The sequence below is a fragment of the Papio anubis genome, chromosome 20 (assembly GCF_008728515.1).
Source record: "Papio anubis isolate 15944 chromosome 20, Panubis1.0, whole genome shotgun sequence".
In the NCBI taxonomy this organism is placed as follows: Eukaryota; Metazoa; Chordata; class Mammalia; order Primates; family Cercopithecidae; genus Papio; species Papio anubis.
In genome coordinates this window covers 7644200-7663109 of record NC_044995.1, presented here as the reverse complement: position 1 = coordinate 7663109, position 18910 = coordinate 7644200, and the positions used below count along the sequence as shown (strand labels likewise).

At 46.9% G+C, this 18910-nt stretch overlaps 1 protein-coding gene across 8 annotated transcripts in view; it reads left to right on the top strand.

Annotated features, from left to right (window-relative positions):
• LOC101014050 (zinc finger protein 600) overlaps positions 1 to 18910 on the top strand; it is a 219897-nt gene that overhangs the window by 11993 nt on the left and 188994 nt on the right. For 6 of the 8 annotated variants that reach the window (XM_021930394.2, XM_031660187.1, XM_031660188.1 and 3 more), the window contains one exon: positions 1082 to 3041. The exons of the other annotated variants lie outside the window; for them this stretch is intronic. In XM_021930394.2, the coding sequence (XP_021786086.2) occupies positions 1082 to 2985 (1904 nt within the window). In that variant the 3' untranslated portion in view covers positions 2986 to 3041. Of the gene's footprint in view, positions 1 to 1081; positions 3042 to 18910 lie in introns of those variants that run through there. 8 annotated transcript variants of the gene reach the window in all.

Below are 18910 nucleotides of genomic sequence, written 5' to 3'. Positions count from 1 at the left end.
TGCTTTTGATGTACATGTCATTGTTTTCTGCAGTGATGACCCTCCTATCTGTCATGGGTAGCTTCTTAGAGACTGTCCTGTGGAGTGGTTTTACATAAAAACAGAAAATTCGTGAGCACTTTGACTAATATAGTTGAACATCATCCTGCTCTGGGAAGAGATGTCCCTGGAAGCCCTGAGCAGAATTGTCAGCATGGCCCAGGATACGAGATAGAAAGCATGACACTGACACTGATTGACAAGTGTTTCCAGCTGTGGTTCTGGTTTTGTTTTCTTTTTCTTTGTTTGTTTTCAGACAGTCTCCCTCTGTTGAACAGGCTGGAGTGTAGAGTCTGATCTCAGCTTATTGCAACCTCTGCCTCCTGAGTTCAAGCAATTCTTGTACCTCAGCCTCTCAACCTAACTGGAATTATAGGCACATGCCTTCATACCTGGATGATTTTTGTATTTTTATTAGACATAGGGTATCACCATGTTGATCAGGCTAGTCTTGAATTGCTGGCCTCAAGCAATTCGCTCACCTCAGCTTCGAAGTGTTGGGATTACAGGCCTGAGCCACCACACTTGGCCTTTCGTTCTGGTTTTTGAGAACCATCACAGAAGCGTCTCTCACTGGCACTGTGACAGTGTTCATCACATAAACTAATGGTCATCTTCTGTAAGTAGCAGTCACTGCTGTAGAAATTCCTCCTAGCGAGGAAATAATTCAGGCTTACTGCCTCATATATATGAGGCTCTTGACTGAACTCTTTTTTTTTTTTTTATTCTATACAGAATCTTGCTCTTGTTGCCCAGGCTGGAGTGCAATGTCGTGGTCTCCACACGCTGCAACCTGTGCCTCCTGGGTTCAAGCAATTCTGCTGCCTCAGCTTCCTGAGTAGCTGGGATTACAGGCACCCACCACCACACCTGGCTAATTTTTTTATGTTCAGTTGAGACAAGGTGTTCTTAAACTTTGAAGATCACATTTGGGAAGTTTAAAATAAGTATTGCTTTTTGTGTAATTTTTACACATTTCAATATTAACTATTATTTACCATCTGTACTTATTTGGAAAACTATTGGTCTTTATATTTTTTAGATAGCTCTTTAAAATCCATGATGGAGTTCTCATCACATGAGCACAGTAATACAGGAGAAGGGTTCTACACAGGGACATTGGAAAGACATAAAAGTTATCACATTGGAGATTTTTGCTTCCCAGAAATCAAGAAAGATATTCATCACTTTGAGTTTCAGTGGCAAGAAGTTGAAAGAAATGGCCATGAAGCACCTGTGACAGAAAATAAAGAGTTGACAGGTAGTACAGACCGACATACTCAAAGGCATGCTGGAAACAAGCCTATTAAAGATCAGCTTGGATCAAGCTTTCATTCGCATCTGCCTGAACTGTGCATATTTCAGACAGAAGGGAAAATTAGTAACCAAGTGGACAAGTCTGTCAGTGGTGCTTCCTCAGCTTCAACATCCCAGAGAATTTCTGGTAGGCTCAAAACTCATATTTCTAATAAGTATGGGAAGAATTTCCTCCATTCCTCATTATCCACACAAATACAGGAAACATGCGTGAGAGAAAAACCTTGCCAAAATAATGGGTGTGGCAAAGCTTTTAATTATAGCTCACTCTTAAGGAGACATCACATAACCCATTCAAGAGAGAAACAATGTAAATGTGATGTCTGTGGCAAGGTTTTTAATCAGAAGCAATACCTTGCATATCATCGTAAATGTCACACTGGTGAGAAAATTTATAAGTGTAATGAGTGTGAGAAGACCTTCACTCAGATGTTATCCCTTGTATGCCATCATAGACTTCATACTGAAGAGAAACCTTACAAGTATAATGAGTGTGGCAAGACGTTCAGTCAGAAGTCATCCTTTAGCTGCCATCGTAGACTTCATACTGGAGAGAAACCTTACAAGTGTAATGAGTGTGGCAAGACCTTTGGTCGACATTCAGCCCTTGTAATTCATAAGGCAAATCATACCGGAGAGAAACCTTACAAGTGTAATGAGTGTGGCAAGACCTTCCATCAGAAGACATCCCTTCAGTGCCATCATAGACTTCACACTGGAGAGAAAGCTTACAAATGTGAAGAATGTGGCAAGGTTTACATTCGCAGATCACACCTTGAAAGACATAGGAGAATTCATACTGGAGAGAAACCATACAAATGTAAGATTTGTGACAAGGTTTTCCGGAGTGATTCATACCTTGCAGTACATCAGAGAGTTCATACTGGAGAGAAACCGTACAAGTGTAATAAATGTGGCAGGAGTTTCAGTCGGAAGTCATCCCTTCAATACCATCATACACTTCATACTGGAGAGAAACCTTACTCATGTAATGAATGTGGCAAGGTTTTTAGTAGAAGAGAAAACCTTGCACGTCATCATAGAATTCATACTGGAGAGAAACCTTACAAATGTAAAGAATGTGACAGAGTTTTCAGTCGCAAATCACACCTTGAAAGACATAGGAGAATTCACACTGGAGAAAAACCATACAAATGTAAGGTTTGTGACAAGGCTTTCCGGAGTGATTCATACCTTGCAAACCATATGAGAGTTCATACTGGAGAGAAACCTTACAAGTGTAATAAATGTGGGAAGGTTTTTAATCAAAAAGCACACCTTGCACAACATCAGAGAGTTCATACTGGAGAGAAACCTTACAAGTGTAATGAGTGTGACAAGGCTTTTAATCAAAAAACAAGCCTTGCACAACATCAGAGAGTTCATACTGGAGAGAAACCTTACAAGTGTAATGAATGTGGCAAGGTTTTTAATCAAAAAACAAACCTTGCAAAACATCAGATAGTTCATACTGGCGAGAAACCTTACAAGTGTAATGAATGTGGCAAAGCCTTTACTAGGCAGTCAACACTTATTCACCACCAAGCAATCCATGGTGTAGGGAAACTTTACAAATATAATGATTCTCACAAAGTCCTCAATAATGCTACAGTCATTGCAAATCATTAGAGAATCCATAGTGAAGTGAGATCTACAAATGTAATAAATGTGGCAAATTTTTCAGACATCGTTCATAACTTGTAGTTCATCAGCGAATCCATGATGTAGACATCAGAGAATCCATACTGGGCAGAAATCTTACCAACGTCATAAGGGTGGCAAGGTCTTCAGTCTGTGGTCATTCCATGCAGAACATCAGAAAATTCATTTTTGAGACAATTACTCCAAATAAAATGAATATAAACAATCATAAAGCTTTAATTGACATTAGAGTCAATTCAACTTTGACTTGAGTTTGAGTTGACTTAACATTGAGTTCAAGCATTAATTGACATAAAAAGTGTTAATGTTAAGAAGAATGGGCCAGGCGTAGTGGCTCATGCCTGTTATCCCAGCACTTTGGGAGACCAAGGCAGGTAGATCACTTGAGGTCAGCAGTTTGAGACCAGCCTGGCCAATAGACTTGAGCCACTTTACCCAGCCTGTTTTTTATTTTTATCTTTATTTTTTGAGATGGAGTCTTGCTCTTATCCCCCAGGCTGTAATGCAATGACTTGATATCGGCTCACTGGAACCTCCTCCTCCTGCATTCAAGCAATTCTCCTGCCTCAGCCTCCTGGGTATCTGTGAATAGTGATGCATGCCACCACACCACGCTAATTTTTGTATTTTTATGTATTTATTTTTTATTTTATTTTATTTTTTTGTTTGGAGATGGAGTCTTGCTCTTGTTACCCAGGCTGGAGTGCAGTGGTGTGATCTCAGCTCATTGCAATTTTTGCCTCTTGGGTTCAAGCAATTCTCCTACCTCAGCCTCCTGAGTAGCTAGAATTACAGGTGACTGCCACCATGCCTGGCTAATTTTTGTATTTTTAGTAGAGAGGGGGTTTCTCCATGTTGGTCAGGCTGGTCTTGAACTCCTAACCTCAGCTGATCCACCTGCCTCATCCTCCCAAAGTGGTGGAATTACAGGCATGAGTCACTGCAACTGGCCCTTTTAAAATTTTGTTTATTTATTTATTTTTGAGCCTATTTTGCAGCCTTTACAAAAATCAGGGTTTTCCCACAAGATCATGAAGATTTTCACATAAGGGACCTCTGACCATTTGTGTTGGCGTTGGCAGTAAAGGTCAAGCAGGAATATGGTAATAACACTCATGTTCCCCACCTTTGGCCACGTTCCTGCCTTTCTGGTTTATATTTTGACCAAACCCAGCTACTCGCGAGGCTGAGGCAAGAGAATCACTTGAACCCAGGAGGCGGAAGTTGCAGTGAGCCAAGATCGCACCATTGCATTCCCGCCTGGGAGCAAAGAAAGAAACTTAGTCTGAAAAAAAGAAAAAGTCAAGCCCCTTCTCCTCTCTCCGTCATCATAGTGTGTGCTTGATTTCGCTTCTTGCCATGTCTTCTCACAAGACTTTCAGAATTAGGTGAGTCTTGGCCAGAAACAAAAGCAAAATTGTTCTATTCCCCAGTGGATTCGCATAAAAACTGCTAATAAGGTCACAGTCACGTTACCATATCAAGCTGAAAATGTCATCCCTATCTGAAGAGTTGGACATGTTTTATCGGGAATATATTTTTTAATCTCTGAATCTGTTATGAGTGCATTGGTTGGCTGGGTTTGGTAATATGTGAAACATTTTATTAAAAAAAAAAGTCAGGCGCGGTGACTCACGCCTGTAATCCTAGCACTTTGGGAGGCTGGGGCAGGTGGATCCCAAGGTCAGGAGATCGAGACCATCCTGGCGAACACGGTGAAACCCCCTCTCTACTAAAAATGCAAAAAATTAGCCGGTCGTGGCGGCGGTCGCCTGTAGTCCCAGCTATTCAAGAGGCTGAGGCAGGAGAATGGCGTGAGCCCTGGAGGCGGAGCATGCAGTGAGCCGAGATCGCGCCACTGCACTCCAGCCTGGGCGACAGAGCGAGACTCCGTCTCAAACAAAGAAGGAAATATCCCGACCCACCCAAATTCCTGGTGTGGCTGGACTGGGGGCTAGGGCGCTACGAAAGGCAAGTTTGAAACAGAAACAAACGCTCACCTGAGTCAGTCCTGGGCTCTCCGTGCAGAACAACCATGGGCTGGTAGTGGATCCTGTCTGGGAGGGTTCTGGACACCAAGCTGGGACAGGGCAGGAGGGGAAAATGTTGCTGAGGGGGCGGGGCCTGAACAGATGCTGGGGCGGGGCGAGAGAGTGGAGGCCACTGTGGGTGCGGGGCTGGTTAGAGGCTGGGGACGAGGCAAGAAGGAGGAGGTTGCCAGGGTGCTGGGCGGGTCCGGGCCGGACAGCAGGCTAGGCTAGAGGGTTATCGCCGTCAAGGGGGAGGGCTCTGGAAGGTGGGTGGTTATAAAGGGCCAGGCCTGGAGGAGGCGGGTTGGAGCTTTCTCCTCAGCTGGGCCATGGACTTCGCCAGCTGTCATCCTCTCCCTCTAGGACCAGATCCTCCGGGTTCTGATTGGTGGATTCATTCTCTTGTGCCGTGATGCTACCCTAATATCACACGGATGCTACCTCCCCGTTTTAACATTTCAAACAATGGAAGGTAAAACTGCTTCTGTAGTAGACCACGTGTACTGAACGCTGAATGCTTTTTCCTCTTAAATTGAAAATGGTTTTAATGCAAAGCGCCTTTTTTGAGCAGGTAGAGTCGCGCGTCCTGCAGGTGGGGCGAGCTCCCCTCAGTCTGGGGCAGGGCGGGTGAGAGGTGAAAGGACCTCGGTAAAGGGGTGGAGTGGGGCGCTGGTTGCAGCGAGGACTGACAGAAGGGCTTATTAAACTAAGCAAGGTCCTGGGTTGTTTAAGTGGATAATGGAAACTGAAAGGTGACGTGCAAAACTGCCTATTACACCCAGGAGGTGGAGGATAATTTCATATTTCGTGGAAATAAAGTCAGGGCCCAGAGCTGTGGCTCACACCTGTAATCTCAGCAATTTGAGAGGCCAAGGCGGGAGGATCACTTGAACCCAGGAGTTCGAGATCAGCCTGGGCAACGTAGTGAGACGTCATGTCTATTAAAAATAAAAAAATGCGTCAGGTGTGGTGGTGCACGCCTGTTGTCCCAGCTGCTTGGGGCGCTGAGGTGGGAGGATCACATGAGCCAGGGATTTCACAGTTGCAGTGAGCTCTAATCTCTCCACCACACTCCAGCCTGGGTGACAGAGCTAGACCCTGTCTCAAACAAAGAAGGAAAAAACCGAGAGGTATAATTTGCTTTGAAAATTAAAGAAACTTTTTTTTTGTCTCTTTCCTTAGGACTTTTATTTAGAAAATTTGTAAATACATTTTCTCTGTCTTCTGTATAGGGAAAAGAAAGAGAGATCAGACTGTTACTATGTCTATGTAGAAAAAGGAAGGCATGGCCAGGCGCAGTGGCTCACGCCTGTAATCCCAGCACTTTGGGAGGCCGGGGCGGGTGGATCACGAGGTCAGGAGATCGAGACCATCCTGGCAAACACGATGAAACCCTGTCTCTACTAAAAATACAAAAAAAAAAAAAAAAAAAAAATTAGCCGGGTGTGGTGGTGAGCGCCTGTAGTCCCAGCTTCTTGGGAAGCTGAGGCAGGAGAATGGCATGAACCCGGGAGGCGGTGGAGCTTGTAGTGAGCAGATCGCACCACTGCACTCCAGCCTGGGTGACAGAGCGAGACTCCATCTCAAAAAAAAAAAAAAAAAAAAAGAAAAGAAAAAAGAAGACATAAGAAACTGCACTTTGATCTGTACTAAGAAAAATTCTTCTGCCTTGAGATACTATTAACCTGTAACCTTAGCCCCAACCCTGTGCTCACAGAAACATGTGCTATATTGACTCAAGGTTTAATGGATTTAGGGCTGTGCAGGATGTGTTTTGTTAAATATGTGTTTGCAGGCAGTATGCTTGGTAAAAGTCATTGCCATTCTCCATTCTCGGTTAACCAGGGACACAATGCACTGTGGAAGGCCGGAGGGACCTCTGCCCAAGAAAGCCTGGGTATTGTCCAGGTTTCCCCCCGACCGAGACAGCCTGAGATATGGCCTTGTGGGAAGGGAAAGACCTTACAGTCCCCCAGCCCGACACCCGCAAACAGTCTGTACTGAGGAGAATTAGTGTAAGATAAAGGCCTCTTTGCAGTTGATGTAGGAGGAAACTGCTTGTACCTGGGAATGGAATGTCTCCATGTAAAACCCGATCATACGTTCTATTTACTGAGATAGGAGAAAACCTCCTTATGGCTGGAGATGAGACATGATGGTGGCAATACTGCTCTTTACTGCACTGAGATGTTTGTGTAAAGTCAAACATAAGTCTGGCCTACGTGCGCATCAAGGCACAGCACCTTTCCTTAAACTTATTTATGACACAGAGTCTTTGCTCACATGTTTTCTTGCTGACCCTCTCCCCACCATTACCCTATAGTCCTGCCACATCCCCTTCTCCGAGATAGTAGAGATAGTGATCAATAAATACTGAGGGAACTCAGAGAGCAGTGCCGGGGCGGGGTCCTCTGTATGCTGAGCGCGGTACCCTGGGCCCACTTTTCTTCCTCTATACTTTGTCTCCATGTCTTATTTCTTTTCTCAGTCTCTCATCTCCACCTTGTGAGAAACACCCACAGGTGTGGTGGGGCAGGCCTCCTTCACTTCTGAGGTTTTTTTTTTTTTTTTTTGAGACAGAGTTTTGCTCTTGTTGTCGGTGCTGGAGTGCAATGGCGCGATTTCAGCTCACCACAACCTCTGTCTCCCAGGTTCAAATGATTCTCCTGCCTCAGCCACCAGAGTAGCTAGGATTACAGGCATGCACTAGCATGCCCGGCTAATCTTGTACTTTTACAAGAGATGGGGTTTCTCCATGTTGGTCAGGCTGGTCTTGAACTCCTGATCTCAGGTGGTCCACCCGCCTTGGTGGTTTGACACTGGGATTACAGGCGTGAGTGGCCTGAAGTGGTATTTTTAGGAAACAACCTAAACTTGTTTCAGTTTAATAACCCAGGGATGTATTTCTGAAGGACTTGGGGTCTCTCTTTGAAAGGCAAACAACAAAAGAGACAGTACCTGTAACTCAGTAGGAAATTAAATATTTCAAACATCAAATAATTCCAATTTAAAAGTATGGACCTTTAAATAATTCTGAGCCTTGAAAAAATATGGTCATGCAACTTGAGTCCAGTGGTATGCAGACACAACTTCCTTTTTTTTTTTTTTTTTTTTTTTGAGACATAGTCTCATTATGTAAACCAGGCTGGAGTGCAGTGGCCTGATCTCAGCTCACTGCAACCTCCGCCTCTTGGGTTCAAGCGATTCTCCTGCCTCAGCCTCCTGAATAGTTGGGACGACAGTCAGGCACTACCATGCCTGCCTAATATTTGTATTTTTTAGTAGAGACAGGGTTTCACCATATTGGCCAGGCTGGCATCAAACTCCTGACCTCGTGATCCGCCCGCCCCAGCCTCCCAAAGTGCTGGAATTACAGCCCTGAGCCACTGGCGCCTGGCTGCAGACGCAACTTCTAACAGTTTTCCTGGCCAGATGCGATGGTTAACGCCTGTAATCCCAACACTTTGGGAGGCCAAGGAGGCTGGATCACTTGAGGTCAGGAGTTTGAATCCAGCCTGGCCAACGTGGTAAAACCCCAGTCTCTACTAAAAATACAAAATAATTAGCCAGGCTTGGTGACGCGCGTCTGTAATCCCAGCTGGTTGGGAGGCTGAGGCAAGAGAACTACTTTATTTATTTATTTATATATTTTTTGAGACGGAGTCTCGCTCTGTCGCCCAGGCTGGAGTGCAGTGGCCGGATCTCAGCTCACTGCAAGCTCCGCCTCCCGGGTTTACGCCATTCTCCTGCCTCAGCCTCCCGAGTAGCTGGGACTACAGGTGCCCGCCACCTCGCCCGGCTAGTTTTTTGTATTTTTGAGTAGAGACGGGGTTTCACCGTGTTAGCCAGGATGGTCTCGATCTCCTGACCTTGTGATCCGCCCGTCTCGGCCTCCCAAAGTGCTGGGATTACAGGCTTGAGCCACCGCGCCCGGCCAAGAGAACTACTTTAACCCGGGAGGTGAAGTTTGCAGTGAGCCGAAATCTCGCCATTGCACTCTAGCCTGTTCAACAGATAAACAGTCTGTCTCAAAAAAGAAAAGAAAAAAGAAAAAATGTAAATACAAAAATAAAAGTAATAGATCTCTTACACAAATGTGCTGGGACAACTAACTGGATATCCACATGAAAAAGAATAATGTTGGATCCCTATCTCACACAATCAAAAATTTAACAAAAAGTTAAAAAAAAAAAAAAAAAAAGAGAGACAAAGAAGGGAGCGCTGCGGTAGGAGGTGTTACTTTGTCGCCCAGGCTGGCTTGGACCCCCAGACTCAGCGATCCTCCCGCCACTGCTTCCTGAGTAACTGGGAATTCAGGCTTTCGCCCCCACGCCCACATCCCTGCTGTGTTTAAGCTGCAGGTGGTGACCTCACTTCTCCCTGGCCTGAGCACTCAGTCCCGCATCCCAGGCGGTGGCCCTAGGGAAGTCTCTGAGCACAGGGTGGACTCTTTCCCGAGTGAATGGAGAATAGAAAGGAGAGGATTTCTATTCTATTCTTTGGGCCCTCAGCATGAAATCGTACGTTCCTTCCAGGCAGGGCTTTGCATTTCACATTCTAGTTCGCATCCCCCTTGCAGACAATTCCAGGACTTTTGAATCATGCCTCAGTCTTCCTGGCTGCCCTTGCCTCCAAAACCCGAAAACAGAGGCCATGGGAACGAGGCTGAGAGACTCACAGGTCCCGCCGCGGCCCCGCCCTCTGTCGGTTTTGAAGGGCAAAGTTTTTCGGTCTCACGCCCCGCCCCTACCTCACCCAGGCCCCGCCCACCTCCTCGAGGGTCCCGCCCAGGCCTCTCTTCCGTCCTGCGCGCGCAGATTCTCGCAAACCCGGAAGCGGATCGCGTGGAGTGGCGGTCCCACCGCGGTGGTGAGTTTCGCTGTGTGTTGTGTTAAGTCTGCGCTTCCCAGATCCCCGGCGCTTCTGTACCTGGCACGTGGCGTCCTCATAGAGCTGGGAATTCTCGGCCGTCTTTCTTCACCCAGACGTCCCCGTGAGAGTCCGGGGGTCGCTTCCTTTTGGGTTTAAAGTCACCTTAGGCTCGCCCCGTCCCGAATCTTTCTGCTATAGGGCAATGTATACACTTCCCATCGCCTAGTTTTCCTGCTCAAAACCTTTTTCTGACTCCTCCCGACCCACACTTTTTAAACTCCTTACCGCGAGGCGGATTCCCACCCTGGGCGCCTCCCAGTTTTGTCTTAAGGCACCGTCGCCCCCACCTCCCTCCTCGTGCTGGGCCCTAATGCTCCCCAGGTCTTCCCTCCGTAATCACCGTTTCTCCTGAGCCCGCGTTGGGGTGGTACCCGGGGGCCTGTACTATGACACCGGGTATTCTTGCCTGCCCAGCTCCAGCCCCTGGAAAATGCGCTCCTTCGGGATGCAGGGGTCTTGCTCCAAAGCCCCCTGTGATTGTGTGGGCCAAAGGGATCAGGAGACTGGGAGAGAGCAGTAGAAAACCTGAGACAGAGAAAAGAAGAATGAGAAAGACCGTAACAGATGGCAACGTAGAGGATGGGTGAGGGATTTGCTGAGAGACAGCAAAAATGAAAAAAAAAAAAAAGAAAAAAACAGGAGGAGAAAAGCAACTGGAGAAATGTAGAGAAAAGCTAGATGTACAAAGAGATGAAGGACAGCAAGGTAGGGAGAAGGGCAGCAAAGAGGGAGGCTCATCAGAGTGAGGGAGAGGAGGAGGGATTTGGAGCCAGGGCAGACAGAGCAGAGTGGTGCTGTTAGTGAGGAGAACAGAGGGAGAACCACAGCAGGGAGGACACCTGGGGATCTGGGGTGCTAGAGAGTGGGGACAGGGGGGTTTAACAGGGAAGATAAAATTTAACAGGGAGAGCAGAAGAGGTGCAGAGATGGGAGAAGAGGCAGAAATACATGGAGATTGAGGATGATCGAAAGATTGGGGAGAAGGAGCAACAACAGGTTAAATAAGTTGCGAGGATGGAGCAGAAGAGGTAGAAGAGAAGAAATAGAGGGAAGAAGGGGATAAACAGCAGAAGAGGAGAGGGGTACAAAATGAGGAACGGAATTCCAGGGAAAAAGAAAACAAGAGCTAGAGAGAGAAGGGGAGAATGAGAGATATGTACAGAATTAGGAAGGGAAGCACAGTAATGAAGACAGAGGGGCTGAGCGCAGTGTCTCATGCCTGTAATCCCAGCAATTTAGGAGACTGAGGCAAGGAGATTGCTTGAGTCCAGGAGTTCGAGGCCAGCCTGGCCAACATGGTGAGAACCCCATCTCTGCCAAAAGAAAAAAGGAAATTATCTGGGTGTGATGGTGCACACCTGTAATCCCAGCTACTCTGGAGGCTGAGGCAGGAGGATCACTTCAGCCCAGGAGGTCCAGGCTGCAGTGACCCGAGATCATGCCACTGCACTCCAGCCTGGTCAACAGAGCAAGTTGCTGTCTCAAAAGAAAAAAAGGGGCAGGGGACTTCATTGGATATGATTAGTTGTGATATGTTGACTTCTATGTATATAATCTAATAACTTAAAATTTGTTTATATAGATGAGATTGAGAATTTTAAAATTCCTGTCTCTAAGGCATGTACATTCTATAAATCTTGGCATCAGAGGTCAGCTTCCACTTGGAATCCCTATTCAGCCCCAGGGTTCTGTCTCAATTCACTTGTTAGACATTCTCTTTCCTTTTCCCAGGGTGGAATAGGAAGTGGGGCAGTGAAGTGAGAGAAAAAATCACTTTCTGTTATCATGTAATAGTTTTAATTAAATTAATTAATTGATATTTTGAGACAGAGTCTGGCTGTATCGCCCAGACTGGAGTGCAGTGGCGTGGTCTCCTCCAACTGCAGCCTTGCCCTCCTAGGCTTAAGCGATCCTCCTACCTTAGGCACCGGAGTAGCTGGGACCACAGGTATCAGCCATCAAGCCTGGCTAGCTTTTGTATTTTTTTTTTTTTTTGTAGAAAAGGGGTTTCACTATGTTTCCCAGGCTGGTCTCAAAATTCTGGGCTCAAAGAATCCTTCTGCCTTGACCTCCCAAATTACTGGGATTACAGTTGGGATTCCATAGAGGAGCCACTGCACCTGACCTGCATCGTCGTTTTTGTTTGTTTGTTTGTTGTTTTTGAGATGGGATCTCGCTCTCATCCAGGATAGAGTGCAATGGCACAGTCTCGGCTCACCGCAATTTCTGCTTCCCGAGTTCAAATGATTCTACTGTCTCAGCCTCCTGAGTAGCTGGGATTACAGGCATGAGCCACCACATTTAGCTAAATTTGTGTATTTAGTAGAGACGGAGTTTCTCCATGTTCGTCAGGCTGTTCTCGAACTCCCGACCTCAGGTGACCCGCCCACCTTAGCCTCCCAAATGCTGGGATTATAGGTGTGAGCCCACGCCCAGCCCATAGTACTTTTGAAAAGGGACATCAGGGTGCAGTGGCTCACTCCTGTAATCGCAGCACTTTGGGAGGCTGAGGCGGGTGGATCACAAGGATCACAAGGTCAGGAGTTTGAGACCAGTTTGCCCAACATGATGAAATCCTGCCTTTCCTAAAAATTCAAAAATTAGCTGGGTGTGTTGGCACACGCCTGTAATTCCAGCTACTCAGGAGGCTGAGGCAGGAGAATCACTTGAACCCAGGAGGTAGAGGTTGCAGTGAGCCAAGATTGTGCCACTGCACTCCATCCTGGGTGAGAGTGAGACTCCATCTCAAAAAAGAAAAATTGAAAAAAAAAAAAAAGGAACATCAAAGCCAGGGGTGACGGCTCATACATGTAATCCCAGGACTTTGGGAGCCAATCACCTAAGGTCAGGAGTTCACGACCATTCTGGCCAGCGTGGTGAAGCCCCATCTCTAGTAAAAATACTAAAAAAGTAAGCCAGGTGTGGTGGTGTGCGCCTGTAGTTCCAGCTGCTCGGGAGACTGAGGCATGAGAATCGCATGAACTTGGGAGGAAGGGGTTACAGTGAACCGAAATGGTACCACTGCACTGTAGCCTGGGTCTTCATCTCAAAAAAACAAACAAACAAAAAAATAAAATAAAAAGCAAAAGAGACATCAAAAGTGCTTTTTTTCTCATTGTGTAATAGATTTCCTTTTTTTTCTTTCTGATTCCTCTTCATTTCTTTCTTTCTTTCCTTATTTTTTTTTTTTTTTTTTTTTTTTTTGCAGTTTGAGATAAATCTTAATTTTAAAAATTCCTTTTTAAATACATAATCAGTTCTTCTGAAAGATGCCTTTGTGGCATCCAAAAATCAGCTCACATCATTCCTTTCTGTACATGTATATGTTCTAGTTATTTTCCTGTTGACATCTGAATTTGTTAGATTTTTTAAAAACAATTTCAAAGTAGTTTCTGTTTGAAATTAGTTGTGTCTGTTTCAGATCGAGGTCTGCATGCTTTCTACTCTTTATTATTTATTGGAAACCTTTAACATCAAAGTGTAGTTTAACCAGTTAGTCTATTTTTCAGTTTTCTTTCCTTATGTCATCTGTCAAAATCTTGAGCTGTGAGCTATTAAGTGCATGTTTCCCTCAAGGCACCTCTGGTCTATGTGGACAAATGTTGAAAGCCCAACTCCTCACTGTGGCTCCACAGCCCTGTGTCCAGGGCCCCTGCCAGTGTCCAGCCTCCTCCTGGGAGCTTGCCTCCATCTCCTGACTCCCTCTGCCCCAGGCATATTGCTTTTCTCTTTTCCCAAACATCAAAACCCTTCCTGTCTCAGGTCGCTGTCCCTTCTCTTACCCTGTGTCCCTAAATGATCATGGCCCTGTCCCTATCTCCTCCTTCAGGTCTAGGTTCAGAGATGTCTCCCATGCCTTCCCACCCCCACCTGAAGTTCCCTCTGCCCATCAGTTTTTTTCATGTTACTCAGATTTTATTATCTCTGCATCAGTCATATCAGAAATGCTCTTTTTATTTTTTTTTAATTTTTTTTTGAGACAGAGTCTCACTCTCATCCAGGCTGTGAGTGCAGTCTTGTGACCTCGCTCCCTGCAACCTCTATCTCCTGGGTTCAAATGATTCTTGTGCCTCACCCTTGCAAGTAGCTGAGATTACAGGTGTATGCCACCACACCCGGCTCATTTTTGTATTTTAATTTTAATTTTATTTTACTTTTGAGTCTCAATCTGTTGCCCAGGCTGGAGTGCAGTGGCACGATCTTGGCTCACTGCAACCTCCACCTCCCGGGTTAAACCGATTCTCCTGCCTCAGCCTCCCGAGTAGCTGGGATTACAGACACCCACCAAGCCCAGCTACTTTTTGTATTTTTAGTAGAGATGGCATTTAACCATGTTGGCCGGGCTGGTCTCGAACTCCTAACCTAAAGTAATCCACCTTTCTTGGCCTCTCAGAGTGCTAGGATTACAGGCCAGAGTCACCGTGCCTGCTCCTATTTTTGTATTTTTAGTAGAGACAGGGTTTCACCATGTTGGCCAGGCTGGTCTCGAACTCATGACCTCAGGGGATGCGTCTGCCTTGGCCTACCAGTGTGCTGTCATTACAAGCGGGAGCCACCGCGCCCACCCAGAGACGCGTTTCTGCATGGATTATTTTGAGTGTTTTGTGTCTCCGTTCATTGGAGGATACCTGTTTCCCATCTTGGCCACAGGACAACTGCAGCATCTACTCTGGGGTTGTGGTTCAGATGCTGAGGTGTCCTCAGGGAACACTGAGGCAAGTGTGGGGATGGTCCCACATTTCTTCCGGAAATTTCAACTCTAATTGGTCTGAACTTCCTGTGGCTATTTATTTCAGTCAAAATAAGAGGAGAAGGCCTCACTAAGGTCAGAAAAGCCCAACAGACCAGACCTTGTGTCCTCAGGCAGTGCCAAGGCATCCCCAATTTTGTCATCTGTCACTGCCTCACTCCAGCTCCCGGGTCTTCCGTGCTCTGCACATCACCAGGGCCCAGTTTGGCCATTATGGGCAGGGGCTTTGCTACCAGCAGGTGATGCGCTCAGAGTCAGGGGTCCTGGATTCCCTTCAGGAAGGGTGGGGAGAAGATCAGGGTCCTGAAGGGCATGAAGGACACACCCCTACACAACTAGTTCTGTTCTGGAGGAGCTGGAGGCTCCATGACTTCAGGAAAGATTCTTCCAAGGATCTTCAAACGTCAAATATTTCACGTTAAAAGCTACGGAACTTTAATTCTGAGCCTTGAGATGAAGGTGGTCATGCAACCAAAGTCCAGTGGCATGCAGGCGGCAACTTTTTTTTTTTTTTGAGACGGAGTCTCGCCCTGTCACCCAGGCTGGAGTGCCGTGGCGCCATCTTGGCTCCCTACAAGCTCCGCCTCCCAGGTTCATGCCATTCTCCTGCCTCAGCCTCCCCAGTAGCTGGGACTACAGGCGCCCGCCACCACGCCTGGCTACTTTTTTGTGTGTTTTTAGTAGAGACAGGGTTTCCCCGTGTTAGCCAGGATGGTTTCGATCTCCTGACCTCGTGATCCACCCGCCTCAGCCTCCCAGAGTGCTGGGATTACAGGCGTGAGCCACCGCGCCCGGCCGCAGGCGCAATTTTTTAGAGTTTTCCTGGCCAGGCGTGGTGGCTCAGGCCTGTAATCCCAGCATTTTCGCAGGCAGAGGCAGGCGGATCACTTGAGGTCAGGGGTTAGAAAACAGCCTGGCCAACTTGATGAAACCCCCTCTCTAGTAAACATACAAGCCATTACAAGGCGTGGTGGGGCGTGCCTGTAATCCCAGCTACTTGGGAGCCTGAGGCAGGAGAACTGCTTGAACAGGGAAGGTGGAGGTGGCAGTGAGCCGAGATCATGCCCCTGCACCCCAGCCTGGGCGACAGAGCAAGACTCCATACCAAAAAAAAAAAAAGGGTATACAATTCAGTTTCCTAATATCAATTAAAAAAAAAAGTTTTGGCCAGGCGAGGAGGCTCAAGCCTGTAATCCCAGCACTTTGGGAGGCCGAGGCTGGTGGATCAAGAGGTCAGGAGTTTGAGACCGGCCTGGCTAATGTGGTGAAATCCCATCTCTACTAAAAATACAAAAATTAGCCGGGCATGGTGGCACGTGCCTGTAGTCCCAACCCAGGAGGCGGAGCTTGCAGCGAACCGAGATCGCACCACTGCACTCCAGCCTGGGTGACAGAGCGAGACTGTCTCAAAAAAAAAAAAAGTTTTCCTGTAAATAATTAGGAAGACTAAGCAGCCCCAGAGACAAGACCTCCTGGCATCATTGTCCCTTCTTCTGGAGTGATAAAGTAACCTTCCTTTAAGTGTATTAATCCGTCACCAGTCAAGTTGCTACAACTACTGGCCTTGAATGGAAAATGTGGTGATTCTGCTAAAGCTTCTCTGTCTTTCCCTGTGTGTGTGTGAAACATTAACGTCTCTGCTTGGGAACACGGACCCCCTTCATTTGGAATTGAGGTTTCCAGGTGGCTATCCTCAAGCTTTGTGTTCACATAAACTATATACTTAACCATGTATTCTAAATTTTATTATTTATGGCTGACATCAGTTTCTGTCGGATTGTAGGGGCCTCACTAGAGAGGGCACCTGTCGCTATGTTGTAATATCACACTTGCCAAAACGACATGGATTAGCATTTCCCCCCCTTCCTCTGCATGAAGCTAATTAGCTGACGCAGATGGTCACCTCCATTACCAAGTAGAGCCACAATGAACTATGTGTGACCAAGGGTGTTGTCAAGCCCTCTTCCCTGAGGACTAATTAGTGTTTATCTTGAAAACATACACTTAGGCCAGGCACGGTGGCTCACGCCTGTAATCCCAGCACTTTGGGAGGCCGAGGTGGGTGGATCACCTGAGGTCAGGAGTTTGAGACCAGCCTGACCAAGAAGGTGAAACTCCGTCTCTACTGAAAATACAAAAATTAGCCCAGCGTGGTAGCAGGTGCCTGTAATCCTAGCTACTTGGGAGGCTGAGACAGGAGAATTGCTTGAACCCAGGAGGCGGAGGTTGCAGTAAGCCGAGATCGTGCCACTGCACTCCAGCCTGAGTAACAGTGAGACTCTTGTCTGCAGAAAAAGAAAAAAGAAAACATGTACCTAAAGAGTTGTATGGAACAGTGAAGTTTCTCTGTTTTCAACCTCTCAGCTGTTTGTCTCTATTTCCCATCACATTCAGGTCTAAGGCTCTTTATTAGTAAAATGGTTTTTCTTTCTTTCTCTGTTTTCATAGTGAAGATGATTTTTCATCTGGGGAAGATTTTTTTAGTTTTCTATTATATTTTCTCAACATTTAAAAAGCGAAGTAAAGAGTATTTCTTGGGCCTGGCATGGTGACTCATGCGTGTAATCCCAGCACTTTGGGAGGCCGAGGTGAGGAGAGCAGCTATTTCTCTTACTGTCTCCTGTTTCTGAAGAGGAGGAGGAAGTAAAAGTTGAAAAACAGGAATGAAGTCAGTGGCAAGACCAGCCAGTGCCACTGATGACCAGACCTGGAGGTTAAAAGATTAACCCCCAACTCTAACCGCATGTGCTCTCAATCTAACAGGACCCTGTCACGTGGAACCACTTAGAGCTGTAAGCCCTTAAAAGGGCCAGGAACTTTTTCTTTGGGGAGCTTGGCTCTTAAGACGTAAGTCTGCTGACGCTCCTGGTCGAATAAAAACCTCTTCCTTCTTTAATCCGGTGTCTGAGGAGTTTTGTCTGCTGCTCCTCCTGCTACATTTCTTGGTTCCCTGACTGGGAAGCGAGGTGATTAAGGAGGCAGCCCCTTAGGCCGCTTAGGCCTGCCCTGTGGAACATCCCTGTATGGGGGACTCTGGCCAGCTTGAGCAATGCGGATCCTGAGAGCGCTCCCGGGTAGGCAATTGCCCCGGTGGAAAGCCTGTCGGAGCGGTGCACAGCAGGCCCCCGCAGAGGATCAACCCAGTGGCTGAACACTGGGAAGGAACTGGCACTTTAAGTCTGGAAATCTGAAACTTGGTAACACTGGTCTTTGGAACTTGTGCCCTCCATTTGAGTAGAAGTGTGGCCTGATCACCCACGGTGTGCCTGTACCAGCGCCTTGGTTTTTGACTTGACTTGAATTGCTTGATACTTTGGATTTGGTTTTGACCTGGCTTGGATTTCTGGATACACTGATTTTGGTTTTGATTCTGGTTTGGTGTAAACTGAAAAGGTGCGTGTGTGCCCTTTTTACCCGTTCTTTGTTCTGTGGTGTGCGTGTGGTGTTAGTGTGTTTTGTCTTGAGGAAACATGGGTCAGACACAAAGTAAGCCCACTCCGCTAGGAACTGTGTTGAAAAATTTTAAGAAGGGATTTAGTGGAGACTATGGGGTTGCTATGACACCAGGAAAACTTAGAACTTTGTGTGAAATAGATTGGCCAACATTAGAAGTGGGTTGGCCATCAGAAGGAAGCCTAGACAGGTCCCTTGTTTCTAAGGTATGGCACAAGGTAACTGCTAAGTCAGGACCCTCAGACCAGTTCCCATACATAGACACTTGGTTACAGCTGGTGCTAGACCACTCACAGTGGCTAAGAGGACAGGCAGCAGCAGTGCTAGTAGCAAAGGGACAGATAGTCATGGAAGGATCCCGCTCCACCCGCCGAGGGAAATCAACTCCTGAAGTTCTGTCTGACCCAACACCAGAAGACCCATTGCAGGAGATGGCACCAGTGATCCCAGGGGTGCCTTCCCCTTACCAAGGAGAGACGCTCCCCACTCTTGAGCCCACAGTGCTTGCATCTGCGCAAGACAAACATATCCCTAGGCCACCCAGAGTAGACAAGAGAGGATGTGAAGCCTCAGGAGAAACCCCTCCCTTGGCAGCTCGACCAAAACTGGGATGCAAATGCCCCTGAGAGAGCAGCGGTATACTGGGATAGATGAGGATGGGCACATGGTGGAGAGGCGTGTTTTGGGTACCAGCCCTTCACCTCTGTCGACCTTCTCAACTGGAAAA